This window comes from Melanotaenia boesemani, chromosome 17 (genome assembly GCF_017639745.1).
Source record: "Melanotaenia boesemani isolate fMelBoe1 chromosome 17, fMelBoe1.pri, whole genome shotgun sequence".
In the NCBI taxonomy this organism is placed as follows: Eukaryota; Metazoa; Chordata; class Actinopteri; order Atheriniformes; family Melanotaeniidae; genus Melanotaenia; species Melanotaenia boesemani.
The window spans coordinates 20,047,394-20,062,593 of NC_055698.1; the positions used below are offsets into that span (position 1 = coordinate 20,047,394).

Here is a 15,200-nt window from a genome sequence, read left to right on the forward strand (position 1 = left end):
CAGGGCTCATTGATGTGTTGTTCCAGCATTTTTTTACAGCTTTAGACTCATGATTATATTGAATTGAACTTCCACATAAATCGGTTTGTGGTGATTTAGCTAAATTGTCAGTGAGTGGTCCCTTCTGGTCTGAACTAGGCCCTCATCATAACATACGATGCCACTGAAAGCATGGATGTCTTTTCACTTAGCATTGTGGTGCAAAGCACCGCGGGGCATGTTTCCCGTTCACTGACACACACACACTCATTTCCACCATCCACCTAAAAAATTGTAAGCAACTTTTAAAACTAACTGGAATTACATTAAAGGCTTTTGACTCATGATTTTCTTCTAGTATTTACCTATAAAACCTTTTCCTGTAATATCTAAAAGCTATGCCCTTCCTTGATTTTAGCTGCATCTACAACAACTTTTTTATTCTCTATTTTCTGGCTGTTTTATTGACAGTTTTATGATGTGAAGGTAATCAGAATCTTTATTTTCAGCCCTGATAAATGTCACTTTCAGAAAATATTTAGAATTCAGACAACAACAACTTAAAGATGGAGGGAGTTTGTTAGAAATTCCTGTCTTTAGATTAAAATTAATGCACTCATAGAGGAACGAGTGCCGCTGCTTTCTGCTACTGGCAGTTATCTTTTCCCCTTTTACAATTCTTCTCAAAGTTGACAGGCAAGATTCTCATTTTCCAGAGGATGGTGATTAATTTTCATCACTTTCACCCCGCTGCCTCTCCTCACTTCTTCACAGAGGGAGATAATTGAATCTGGCTCCTCTTTACGGTCCGTCTCCTCTCCCTCTGTAAATTTAGTGTTATTTACAGCTCTGGATGAATGTTTCGTCTTACATATGAGAATAAGTTTTAAACCAGAATCATCACATCTTTCATAGCAGATATTCTCTCTATTTTTGTTTTTGTTTGTGATATAATTTACCTTTAACCTAGTTTTGCAGATTAGTACCATGTCTGTCACATCAGTGCAGGAGAAACACTTAAAATCTGATCTTATTGATAATTTAGTTGATGTTCAAACAGTAATTTAACTGTCTTTTATGAGACTGTGTAGGAAAACATAAATAATTATTTACACTTTTTACTAACAAAAAGGGCTTTGCATTGGAAAATCATGAGATGAGGTGCATGTACAGGTGCATTAAATGACCTAATTAAAATAAAAATCCATTACTACAGCGGGTAAAAAGTAGTGGTAAAACCATTTCTATGATACCTTAAAGTTACAGGTTAAAACCAGGGTGCTTCTTTACCTGTTGTTTTTACAGGTATCAAGAAAGAAATAGAAATACACAACTATGCAGTGCATTTGATGGAAATGCACCATCCATCCCAGCATGGTTTGGTAGTCTTACCTTGGCAATAAAATGGTGTGTTTGTTTATAAAGAGGCTCATTTAGCCTTGTTTTTCACAGACATGATAAAGTTCTGTCATATTTTTAACATAATTCCCTCTTCTTATTGAGGTTGAATTAGTCTCTTGATTTCCTTTAAGTGCTAGACAGTTTTAATATATGATTTCTATACACTTAATTTAAATCAGATGCAGCTTTTTAAAAAGTTAATTTTCTCTTCTCTACATTTTGAGAGATAAATAAATTGCCTTTGATGTAATTCTTCTACATTACCTCTCAACAAAAGAAAACTGTTTTTGATGCATGTCATCAAGAACATAGTGAGATTAACTTGATGTTTGACATCATTTTGAATCCAATCATGTGCACATTGTCATTCCCAGCATGTCAAAATACGTCTTATTATTGGATCACGTTTGGAAGCCAGTTCCTGGTGTTTGCTAACATGTTGCAATCCTCTTTGGCAGAACGCCCAGCGACTGGCAGCTGGAGCCCAGGTGGCACAAACCCTAACCACGCCGGTGGTCTCTGTAGCCACACCAAGTCTCCTGGCACAGGGGCTGCCCTTCTCAGCCATGCCCACAGCGTACAACACAGGTAAAGTAAACACAAGGGTTCAAAAAGCAACAACCAGTGTATTCTTTTTCCATCATGGTTTGGCAAAAATAAAACTGAACAAAATAACTCTTAAAAACCAGAAAGCAAACCTTAAATAACAAGAGAGTTTTTCTCGTGACTTCTGTATAATCTATCCTGTCTCAGAGTACCAGCTGACCAGTGCAGACATCACTGCTTTACACGCTCTGGCATCACCTGGCGGCTTGTTGCCCACCAGCGTCTCATCATGGCAGCAGCAGCAGGCGGTTTCCCAGCAACCGCAGCAACAGCAGCAGCAGCAACAGCAAACACAACAGCAGCAGCAACAAATAAACCTCGCATCACTCAGCAACTTGGTGTAAGTCTGGTTCTGCATTTCCTCTTTGGCACTTCTTCAAACTTGCGCTGACACGCAGCGTGAAGGATGACGGTCGTGACAGCCTCGTTTAACAGCTCTCAGTCTTCTGATAACATCCCTATTGCTGACATACTGCCTTTCCCAGTTGCTTGCATGATATCCATATCATGACCTTAAATGCAAGCAATTCACATCCTCTTTTTATTGAACTGGTCTCTCACCAGCATCTCACCATCTCAGCCTTTTCATAACATCAGTAACAGTTTCCTTTGCCGTTGATTCAGTTAGTAGTAGGAAACGTTGGGAGGGAAGAAGCAGTTTATATTTGTATTAATAGTCATCTTCCTGTCTGTGGGAGTATTTATCTTAACCTACTAAGTCTAGAACACACACACACAAATACACTGTCTCCAAACTATCGGGCCTCATTCACCAAGATTTAAAGGTTTTTCTTCAACATGTTCTTAAGAAAGAACTTTAAAAAGTCTGTATTAGATTGATGACATGTTCTGAAAATGGTCGCTCCCATGTTGCTGTAACTTGCTAGTTTTTCGTGGCAATGTGGGCAAATGATTCACTTGTCACTGTAAAATGGTTGTAACACTGCAGACCCATGTGAACACAAAGATCATGCATAGAGCGAGCAAGGTTTGGTTTCATTTGATCATTCTTGACTCTTGAGACTGTGGAATAATTAGCTTCAACACTGCATGCAGTTCATGTCTGTTAGTGGTAATACAAATGTTAATAAAACTTTTGGAAGTTAAAGCCTCAAACATTGGTTAAATTTGAAAGGTTTTATTTGCACAGAAGCATATATTAGTTTGGCCCCAGGAGTGGGTCTTTATCTTTTAGTGGCAATGGTGGAGGTAGTACACCACATTGTGTGGTGACAAAGGAGGTCATCATTATTCTACAAGTTCAAATAGATCAAAGGTAAAAAACGATTTTTAAAAATGAAAAAAAAAAAAAAAATGACAGAATTTGGTTGTAGTCGTGTACAGCTACTGGTGACTTGTATGTGACATAACTAGTTTCTTGCCAAATGGTTGTTGGTGGTAGGGCACCGGGGCTGGATGGGGTGTCTGTAGCTGATTTAGCTAAAGTAATTAAAAGGTACAGACTGAATTAGTTTCATCGTGGATACAGTCTGCTTTCTCCCTGTATATTTTTGTAGGTACATAACTTTTATTTCCAGTTTTTAGATAGTTCTTTGCTTTGTGGAAAATAAAATCTCTTTGTTGGAAGACAATATTTAGCTTAATTGTTAATAGAAGTATTCATCCTTCATCTGATTCAGCCAGCTGCAAACACTGACTCTTCTAACCTGGCAGAGACAGCATCAGGCCTGTTTTAGTTCAAAATATGGACAGCACTCTCTGTGAATATCAGGCAAATTGGCATTGTAAACTTAGCTTTGTATTCACATCTTTTACCAAATTGAGATGGTTCATAGGTTTGCTTCTCAGGCGTTTTTTTGTGTGCCATGCTTGGTTTGCAGTCTCTCTTATTGTTTTTGGGAGAATATATCTAGGCTTCCTTAATAAAAACAAGTCAGAATTACAACCCCATGTTTGCTGAAATGTATAAACACTTAAAGTTGGGCATCAGTGAGCAATGCCTCTCCAGCTACTGGTTCATGATGCATACACTCTGAACTTTTAGAAAATGAAGTTAGCTTATTTACCTTGGGGTTAGCAAAAGACGACATTCGAAATACGGGTTTGACAGACTAGTTTTATATTTATAGTTATTGCTTGTGTTTAAGAAACAGGGATACATCTAGAGCGGGTGAGCTGCATGCACTAAAGCAGCTGTAGGACTTGTGAGAGAAATGGTTGGTACAATACTAAAATGTTTTTGTTATAATTTAAGTCCTGTAATTTAACTGAAGAAAACACAATAACCAGATATTTTGCAAAAACATGGCACTACTCAAACGTGCGTTCAGGTGTGTGGATTGTGTCCTGGCCCAATAATAAATCCCAAATAAGTAAACAACAATAAATGCCAAAGGTTGGTGAATGAGGCCCAAAATAAACCGGAGCTTAAGACGACACAACATGTAGCATGAATTCTTTATGTTGGACAATATTCATGTGCTCCTCTTAGCCCCCAAAATAGGTTGTTTTATATTAAATCAAGTTCAGGAAATTGCAGTTTCCTTAAAATGTCATTAACTTTAACTTTAAATATTTCTGCAGTTTTATGTAGATAGTGAATAACCTGAAATGTGATTCTCAAATTTAGTTTAAAGTTTAAATAAAGGCTCATTTTCAGATGGTTAAATTTAGCTTTAATGTTTGTGCGCAGTTTTCCTCTTGCAGCTTTAGAGATAAACACAAAGACTTAAATAGTGGAGCTGATTTACTTCATTTTTTTTAATAGTTACCTGGTTTATTTAACTTTAATTACCATTTCATGCAGAAAATGAACTGTGCTAAAATTATTACAGCAAGCTGAATCTGCTTTAATTAACCATTACAAAAAAACAGACCAAAAAAAAGTCACCCTTAATTTGCCTTGTAAGCTTTAAAACATTGATCCAGGCCATGCTTGGGTCTGTGGACACAACTTTGTTCAGTTCTTCAAAGACAGTCAGGATTATACTCAGAATTAAGCTTTCCTTTAAAGAAACAAAGCATTATAAAGTCATTTCACTCAATTTTAATGTATTTTAATAATTTTTTTATTAAATTATTATAGAAATGCAACTTGAATTAAGGAAAGTCTTACTAAACCAGAGCAGATGTTTTCACTTTTTCTCCTCCTTTACCAAGGTTTATTACAGAACTCTGAGACGTGTGCAGTAGATTAGTAGCCCTTGTATTTTATTTAGTTATTATCTTGAGTATTATTGTGACTGCAGAGCTGCGAGGGTTCAGGCTGGATTTAACATGAACACCAGATCCTTGAAGTGTATTTTCTCCTCTCGTCCACAGCATGTGGGGTGTGGACAAACAGTGCAGCGAGCTGTCTAGCCAGGTGTCCAGTCTGGCTGCCAATCTGAGGTGAACAGCCACTGCCAGTGTGTGCGTGTGTGAAATGTCATGGCCTTGTCTTCTTTGCATTTAAGGAATTCCGCCTCTAAAGCAGCACACATGTTCAGCATGTTTTACTTTAGAGGCTTTAGATGTTTCAGTCAGCTTAGCTTAAAATATACATACATATAGTTTTTATAATGACTAGAAGACATAACTTGTCATTAAAGACTTCTTACATATAGGTCATCTTTTAAGGATAAGAAATATATTTTCACCAGATTAAACATTTGAAAAATGTATAGTTACAAGCTAATCCATGTAGCCACCACAGTTTATTTACAGCCTTTACAAATTAGCATTTTAGTGTAACAGTTTAGGTTTTATTTAACCTCAAGATATAACTCGAACACCAGTTTTCAAATTGGCTTTTTATGCAACTTACTTGTGACATAACTCAGAAAGTTAAACCTGCACTACTCACTTCACAGCTCACATTTTTTTGAGCCACCAGGCAGGTAAATTACAGCAAAGCCCTCATAGTGCTACATTTTTCCCTGTGGCTAAACCACTGAAGCCCCTTTCAGACATGCATTGCTTTTCAACAATCTGGTTGCAACTCAGCGTGTCCATGCAATTTTTTAACAAACATCCTGGGTTATCTGACCTATAAATACAGTATGTGCATCACTTTCAACATGTGCACATGCATGAACTGCAGCAGCGACATTAACAGACAGATTTGACACACAAGCAGCTGTTCAGATAATTTCAACAGATCATGTTATAAAATATCACTGTCTACACTGTGATTCTTCACAATTCGCCCTGTCAAAGCCTTTAAGTTGCAGCACCAGCTTGTTTTTATCAGTGTCTCAGTGAAATGAAGGGAAAAAAATTTGCCTGGAGCTGTAGTTTCTGCACACACATAACTGCTCTGTGCTTGTAAGGCTGGTGTTTCTATGACAAAAGGGTGTTATAAGAAAACTGTTATATCCTCTTTTTTACATGCTGTAACAGTGGAACAGTAGTGCAATTAAACCGTTAACTCTGACTGTTTTATAAGCTTAAACATACGAAAATTATATTTTCTGTCTTCATTTACTGCTGCTCTGTTTCATACAAACATTGTACTCTTAGCACGTTAATTTGAAATGACAGAAAGATATGGGATACATGACAAAACTGTGGCTCTACAATACATGTGTAAGGACTTTTATTTTAATAACTTATTTGATTTACTGTCTAGTCTCAGTCGAATTGCAAATTATTGCATGCAGACTCTGGCTCTTTGTCACTTTTTAAAGGAACATCTGCATAAAGCATGAAGTACATTAATGGAAAATTGACCTATGACTGAATGCTGCTGCTTTAACGGGTTGATGAAACTGTGCATATTGTGTGTCTCATGTCTAAAAAGGGCTTTAGTCAGCTAACGTTACACTGTATGCTTTTTTTTTTCTTGCTGAAGTCATGTAAATGGCTTTAAATAATCAAACTGCAAATTCTTCACTCATATTTTATTCTGCATCTCTGAAACATGCACAAATAAACACATGCAAGAAGAAAATCATGAAGCTTAGAATGATAAAAATGCTGCAAATTTGAACAGTAAACAACACAAAACCCTGTGATTTGTATGCATGCATGTTTTTACACTCAGTCTCTTACTTAGGAGGTAAAGCCTAGCCTAGATGTTTATGGCTTTTTTGCAATAACTGTAGCACAGATTTTGATTTTTAATAGCCACTGTACACACACAATGCCACTGTCCTGATGAACACATCTGTATAAATGCTCCACAAACTGTGTTTGTAGATCAGAAAACAATCTTGTCATGTCTCATTCGTGGTGTGCTGCAAACAAAAATTGTTTCTAAAGAAGAACATTATTGCTGTTGTTTGAAACAAGAAACAAAACAAAAACCATGCGTGCAATAATGTTTCACACCTTTCTCCACACATGCCTTCTAATCCACCTGTTCCTTTGGTTTGGGCTCCAACATTTTGTTTTCTTCCCACAGTGTTGGTTCTCCGTCCAACCTGCTCTTGGGTAGAGATGAGTGGTTGGGCCGGTACTGTATCACACTTCCCTTTTCCTGTGTGTCTGTGCGCTTTTGGCTGCCTCCCTCTAAGCATGTTACACAGGAAAGAGACGTAGTTCTGGTTTCTGCCGTGTTCTCTAACATGAGATTATTTTTTGTTTTTTCATTTTGTTTCTTCACATCACAGCTGACTCATTGCACACCACCCTGTCACACACTGATCATTTCATGCTTTCAGGCTGTTCTGTTGATCTTTTGGGAGCAGTTGGGGTGTTACTTCTGCTTTTAAAAGGCTACAACAAAAGATTGTTCTTGAATAATCAAGTGTTGCTTTTTCCTGTCGGTGCTGTGCTCTGTAATGTTGGGTTCTGTCTTGACATGAGTGGCCTTCTTTAAATCATGCGTTTTTGTCTAGTGGCTAAATATTTGTAATTTATTCATTTTTTGCTTTCCTCTTTGTTCCACCCCTTATCTTCCTTCCATTTTTTTCCTGTCTTTGTGAACCTCTTCTCAGACCGGTGACCAACATACATCAAGGTGCCATGCTAACCGTCAACACAAACTCCAGTGTGAGCATAAAGTCAGAGCCTGTCTCACCTGGCCGGGATCGCAGCACCCCCTGTCGTCCTCCATCTTCAACCACGCCGTCCTCAACCTCAGGAGGAGCCATCCTGACCACTCCGCCCCAGTACCCTGGCTCACTGCTGTGCCTGGAGCCCCCGACTGGCCGTTCACCTGCAGACAGTGTAAGCAGCAACGCAAGCTCCTTTGAAGGCAGCGATCGCGATGATGCCAGCGCTGCAGGCGGCGGTGGCACAGGTGGAGGTGGCGGCGGTAGTGGTGGCAGCACGACCGGCGGTACCAGTGCTGAGCTCCTTAGGGTGTCAAATGACCCAGAGCAGGAGGGAGGGAACATAAAGCGCATGAGATTGGATGCCTGGGTCACATAGAGGCTCAACCTCTCTGCACCTGCAGTCAAGTTTTGGTGACTCTTAAACATTTAATAACACACACCCACACTCAATGTTAATCCCCCCCACTGACCCCACCCCACTGCCATGTGACACTATCATTACACATCTGCCTCTGTCCAGAATTATACTCCTCGGCTGCGCCACACAGACTTATGAGGCTTTGCCAAAACACATAAAAACACAAAAATAAATTTAAAAAATCCTCTGGGGATCACGCTCTGATTGAGCAAAAGGTGGCTTAGAGCTCAGCTGGATTTACGTCCCGGGTAGGCCCTTGAGTAGAGGGGGCAGTAGATTTTTAAAGCCTTTTTGCTTGAATGGACTTCTGTATCGTGATTTTTCTTTTGTTAGGAATGAGGAGTTGAGCCTTTTTGTTTTTTGCAATCTGACGAAACCACGTAAACATTTGTTTCACATGGTTTCTGCATCACATTCTCATATTTACACGCCGCTCTTACGTTGTTCACAATGTGATTGGTGGCTCGTCAACCTTATGGGACACCTGCTGCATGACTCGCCACTTCCTGCTCTTTACAATCCAACATCATTTATATTGTGTGTTGTTCATTCTTCCGTAAGTCACTTTCAAACTGCACTAATGGAAACGACTTGATGTGGGCAAGTTTGAGGACTGAGTGCCTATCTGGCACTAATGGGACTCAGACCGAGTCTTTGTGGGTATTGATAGCGCTGCCACTGTCACCGACCTCATGCAACCAGGCAGTCCCGAGCCCTCAGGTGGCACTCTGTGGCTGTGGAGTCGAGCACCCTGCCAGAGTGCCAATATCAGCTTCTCTTCAAGGGGAAAAATGCCAAATGCCTCTTGCACACAGTGCAGGAACACTGACACAGGATCAGTCGCACTGTCATGGAAAAGTTGAGAACTAGAAACTGACTACAGGCTTTGTTTAAGCCGTCACTTTGTCCACAGACTGGGTGCTCCTCCCATTCATTCACCTCATCTTTTCTGGATGGAAATTGTTGCAACAGAAATCCAGCCAGTCACTCAGCTTATCACAAGGAGTAGATGCCATCCAGTTTAAATGCATAGGAATTTTATGAGCCTCCTTTTTGTTTTGTTTTGGGGTTTTTTGTTTTGCTTTTTGTTCGTTTTTTTTTTTTTTTTTTTTTTTGAGTAGGGAAGTGTTTGGTTCCTTCAGTCCAAGTGTTCTTTATCTGTTTGTAATTGGAAATCTGTTTTAAAGGTCCATTAGTCGTCCAGAGGTAGAAAATCTGACTTTGTATAAAAATCACTCCTTATACAAAAGCTTTGATGTCCTCCTTAGCTCTCTATATCTCTCCTTAGCTCTTTGCCGTGTTTCAAAAAGTGAAAGGAAAAGACGTTTTCTATATTTCTACTGCTTCAAGTTGGCGACAAAGTTAAATAGCTTTTCAGCTTCAACAACGTGTATGTACATATGAATATATTTGCATAGACTTTGCTAGGTATCCCTAAAAACAAGCAATGTGTTAATTCTCAGTGGATCTGTTTGCATATATGAGTGTGAATTTGATATGTTTCGAGCTACGGTGCAGGAGTTACGCCACACTCTGTAGTGTTGGTGAATCTGACTTGGTTTTAGTAACCCTATTTTATTCTAGTGTTGATGGTGTGCGCACTTTGTCTCACTCACAGAGGCCTGCTTGGTTGTGGTGTCATCATATTCTCTTGCCACACTTTTTTAAAACCCTACAATTGAAGGTAAATTGTACACAGTGATGTAAACTCATTATTATTATCATTATTATTATTATTATTATTAGGACACTGCCATTCACTTATATTGTAGTTATAGAGATAAAAATACACTTTAAATTGAGTGTATTGTATAAAATATTTTCCACATTAAGCAGACCGATATGCCCATTTCCCCTTTTTGAAATTAAGTCAATATATTTCAAAGATTTAATTGTCTAAAAAAATATTCAAGTTGGTGTACGAGTGTGTTATCCCATTTAATTATAGATCATAGTTTCTCTTGATTGCCTGACCTTTTTTTCTTGAGACAATACTCAAAAGTGCACACTAATGTGTCAGTTCATGCTGACTTTAAAGTCAGCGTATGTGAGGCAGCTGCTTAATTTATAGATGCAGTCAGAAGCAGCCTGCAAACCACAGTTCTGTACCGTGGTTTGTTGGTGAGGACGACACGTTAAAAGGCTGTGTTGTTTGCCACGATCAAATAAAAGTGGAGAGCGTTTCACTCTAAGTTCAGGATTGAATATCGCATTCAACAAGCTAATGTTGAAGTAAATTTGAACCTTAAAGGGATTTTAATATTACCGAAATGTTATTTGCTTTCTTGCCCAGAGTTAGATGGCAAGGTTGGGAGCTCGAGTTTTATTTGTGTGAAGAATATGAAGCTTTAGACAGAATCTAGTTTACCCTCCTAAGAAACTGCTCACTCTGCTCTGTCCAGTGCCAACACAGCTCATGGGCTGGTAAACATCAAGCTTATTAAATTATGTCCAATAGTAATTGATTAGAAGTGAAACTGATAAGAAGAATCAGAACATTTTCACATTTATTAACTTTTAACTCCATTTGAGTTGCCAATCTAAAAGCAATAAAAAATAATAATAAAAGTAGGAAAAATCTAATAGTAACCTCCAAAAGTACAAAACAAACAAAAAAAAAAACACAAAACATTATAATTAATTTGGATTTGCAATACTTAACTGCACCAGTACTGACATTTAAAAACAAAAATTATATTCATTTTAATATTTAATTTTTGTTCAGATATTTGTTTATAATGTAATGTGACTGCAATTTACTTCTCATCATGTGTGATTTCCTTTTTACTCTTTTACTGACCAAGTTTCTCCAGTTTCTTTCAATGTGGTATTTTAAAAGTAATTTTGGGGCCTAAAAAAGGGAAACAAAAGCCACAACAAATGGGGCTAACGATGGATTTTTTTAGTTATTATATTTTCTGTATGTGTTGCAATAATATTATAATTTTTTATTTTTGTGCTGCTTCTGTGACAGAACAAGCAAACCTCAAAACAAATATGATAGAACTAAAAATGTAGGTCACATTTTCACATGTAGCAGCCAGGTTCAAGTGAGTAAACTAATCTGAACTTATCAGATGGTGGAAGATGATACTCATGGATTTAATAAACAGTATTTATTACTGACCTTGAAACTGAAACCAATTGCCTGAACCAGATATGAAAAACCAACAACAGAGACCTTCATGTTTTACTCTAAACTATGCGACTCAGTTGAATCAGTTGATTTGTTTGCAGACCAAGACATAACATCTATTAAATTCATAAATGATTGTTTATTCTCTTCAGTTTAAAATAATTTTAATACGTTAGTCTTACTGCAGCTTTAGTTGTGCTGACTGTCAGGTTTTGTTGTTTTGGACAGAGCTGGGATGGCTGTTTCTCCAGGTTTCTATACTAAGCTAAAGTAAGCAAGCCTTCTTCTTCAGCTTCAAATTTACTGTTTACACAAGAGTGAACTTTTAAGCTCTCAGCCAGAAAACAAAAAGTGGTCCAGACAGAGACAAATAACAATTTCATTGCCTTTTTTCCCACCCCTTTACACATAATCTCCATAGCAACTCTTTGTGGTTGCTGATGGTTAACTGAAATGTGACACCACACCGATTGGCTTTGTCCATGTACAAAAAAAAGGTTCTCTGTCCAATCTAGCAGTGTAGTCAAGAGACAATCTATATGAGCAACATGATAAAACCTGCACCCCTGTTACTTGTTGTGTACAATGTTTTTTAGAATCTCACTATTTTTGGATTAATTTGTGCTGGTGACAGTTCCATTGTCTACTATTACTATGATATTATTATGGAGCTTTTCTTTTATTGCTATTTTGTGTAGGATAGCCAACTGTTTTTATTTCCTCTCTTCTTTTATCTTCCTTATCATAAACATACAGTACTGGTTTCCTTTTTTGAAACAACTTGCTGAAAATTGCACGATCAGTTCTTGTGGTATTAGCAAATGCAATGAAGGAAATACCAGTTAAATGCTGCAATTTTAATCAAGATATAGAATATATTTATAACAATGGGACATAACTGAAATTAGTAAATCATGAAATTTGAAAAAAACAAATGCATGGGATACAGGTAACAAAAAAAGCTTATGTTACATACAGTAATGATAAGGACATGCGTCACAAATGAGTTCTAAAACAGCTCAGAATAATGTAGCATATGAAATACTAAAGATGAGATTTATAGCTAATATATTGTCGAGCTGGTGTGCTTTGGGTTTTATTGTAAAGAAAATATTTCTTTTTGTTGTTCTTTTCTTTTCTTTTTTTTTTTTGAGAATGATATACATTTGTGTATATTTTCATATACAAAGTATGCACTGATATGTTATTGAAATTCTATACCGCTTTTACAAAAAAGTGTTTGTTGTACCAAAGTATCCAAGTTCCTTGAAACCTTATCCTTTTTGCGTATGTTTTACCGTATTTTATATATTAAATAGACAAATTGAGTGAAATGAATCAGAATCTGTGGTTTATTTTCTGGTTGTAACAGCAGTGCTTGGGTATGTTTTTCTCGGATCTCCCCTCTTCATCCTCAGTTCATTGTTACAGCTACACAAGCTTCACTTCACACATTTGGTGATAACTAGACAGCTAAATTTAGCTGATCTCTCATGACCCGTTTGGATAAAAGCTGCAACAACAAATGAAATAAAGAAGGTTTTTTAATGGTACTAAAAAGTAGATTTTCATCCTGTTATGAAACTATTTTGCATTACATTGTTTTGTTTTTCTCTCGACTGCTTTTCATTTAAAGCACATTGATCAAAGAAGTCCAGAAAGGTTAATAGAAATTTTACTTTAAGTAACAAATTCATGAAGTACAGATTGTGTTTAGCTAACAAAGAAGAGCTTTTACATAAAGAAACTTGTGTTTAGTAAATTTCTCTTCTTTATTGATACTAATTGGTGTCTAGTCACCTTTACAACAAGGTATAACTTCAATGTTTTGGTATTCGTTCTTGTTTTGAGATAAAAGTGCTGCTAAGTGTGTGCCAGTCACAGGTGTATGACTGGCACTTCACTGAGAGACAGACATATTTGCATGAGATTTTGGAGCCAGTGGTGATCCCAAATTTCCAGAATCTGGGACTTAGCTCCTTTTTCCAGAATGACAAAGCTCTCCCACACAAGCCAGAATCATCCCAGAATACCTCCAGAATTTGGGAGTGGAGAGGATGGAAAAGCCTGCCGTGAGTCTGGACCTCAACCCAGCTAATCATTGTAGGATCATCTTTGAGACGTGCTGTTTGTGTTAGAGCAGGGCTCCTCAGTCCTGGTCCTCGGGGGTCAGTGTCCTACAGGTTTTTAGAAGTTTCCCTGCTATTATACACCTCCCTCAAATTAACGAGTAATCAACAGACTTTTACAAGTCAGGTGTGTTGCAGCAGGAAAACTTCTAAATGCTGCAGGATGGCCCACGAGAACTGGGACTGAGGATCCCTGAGTGACCAACAGAAGCACGCTGGTCGATCTTCAGCAACTTCTGGTTGAGGAACGGAGGTCATCATATAGCAAAATGTGACCATCATGAGGAGATGCAAAGCTACTGTGGGTGTGTATGGATCTTCCAGACACCAGTGGAGTGTAAAAATCTCCTTTTCCTCATCACTGTGGAAGAATACAATCATCCAATCCACAAAGCAACTCAAACAAGGCTGAATACCAACAGGAGAATATATATCCACACATTTAGCTGTGTTGCTAATGATCCTTCCAAGTTTATACGCTGCTGTGAAGGTGACTAATCAGGCTTTTCAACAACATATAATACAACACAAACTGGTATTAGAGAGAAGAAATAATCAAATATTTAAAAATCACAATGTGAAAAAAAAGTGATATTATATTGGAGAAAATAACCTATATTGTCTCTGGAAAGGAGTTAGAAAATGTCTGGAGACCTTTCATAAGAGTTTCTGAAACCAATGAAAATTACTTGGCTGTAACTTTTTTTTACGGAGGGATTTTATTTGCTCAGTCAGGGTGAGTGTTAAAGCGTTGGAAATGTCAAAACATTTGAATAAATATACTCAAGACCAAGTAATATCTTTAACTTTTATAAAACATTTTTCTTCTTACTTTTAGGTTTCTGTAAACATGACCAGTGTGCTTATAAGTCATGTTTCGTCATATTAAATTAGCATCTTCTCCAAAAAAATTTTTAATAAAAAACTGCTCTGAATAAAATAAATAAAATAAAATGTCTGTGTTAGAAGTGTTGCTGGTAAGATCAGAATGTAAAACAAAAGCTAGCAAATGCAGGAGCTTTTTGGCTTTCCTAACATTTGAGTGCAGTTTTAGTTTGGATTTACTGAAATTCTTACTCAAGTCACAACAGGCCTTGTGCTGGAAAAGACTGAAAAGTGATGGGTGTGTGCACATACAGTTTGCACAAGATCAGTTAGGGGGTAAACAGATAAAACAGTACACACATATCTACTCAAATGAATGGACAGAAGTATTAAACATGCACTTCCATCAGCTTCTGTCCATATTATTGTGTGTAGATGATAAACTATTAAACATTTAGCATATATTAACAGGATGAATAAGTAGGATAGACAACACTGATCTGCTAATATTTAGCCTGTTGATTCAGTAATTTGAGCTACATTATTGAGCAATAACTAATGGTCATACAAAAAAAAAAAAGGCAAACGAACAAAAAAAAAAAAACCTGCAAGGACCTAAAAGTGAACTGCACTAGAGAGAATTATGAAGTCCATGAAGAGAAAAACCTTTTAAGAAATCTTTACTGAAGAGATTACTCTGTCTTGAAATGAATCATATTGTAGAAAATCAGCAATATTTCAGCTGTGCCTTTTACGTGGGTGATTTT

At 37.3% G+C, this 15,200-nt stretch overlaps 1 protein-coding gene across 6 annotated transcripts in view; it reads left to right on the plus strand.

Moving 5' to 3' along the window:
* LOC121656579 (myocyte-specific enhancer factor 2D homolog) overlaps positions 1 to 12,813 on the plus strand; it is a 30,691-nt gene extending 17,878 nt beyond the window's left edge. For 3 of the 6 annotated variants that reach the window (XM_042011639.1, XM_042011640.1, XM_042011641.1), the window contains 5 exons: positions 1,839 to 1,968; positions 2,134 to 2,326; positions 5,269 to 5,337; positions 7,331 to 7,381; positions 7,866 to 12,813. In XM_042011639.1, coding sequence (XP_041867573.1) covers positions 1,839 to 1,968; positions 2,134 to 2,326; positions 5,269 to 5,337; positions 7,331 to 7,381; positions 7,866 to 8,301 — 879 coding nt within the window. In that variant the 3' untranslated portion in view covers positions 8,302 to 12,813. The remainder of the gene's footprint in view (positions 1 to 1,838; positions 1,969 to 2,133; positions 2,327 to 5,268; positions 5,338 to 7,330; positions 7,382 to 7,865) is intronic. The other 3 variants (XM_042011643.1, XM_042011644.1, XM_042011642.1) reach the window with 2 other exon arrangements.
* The last annotated feature ends 2,387 nt before the right edge of the window (positions 12,814 to 15,200 follow it).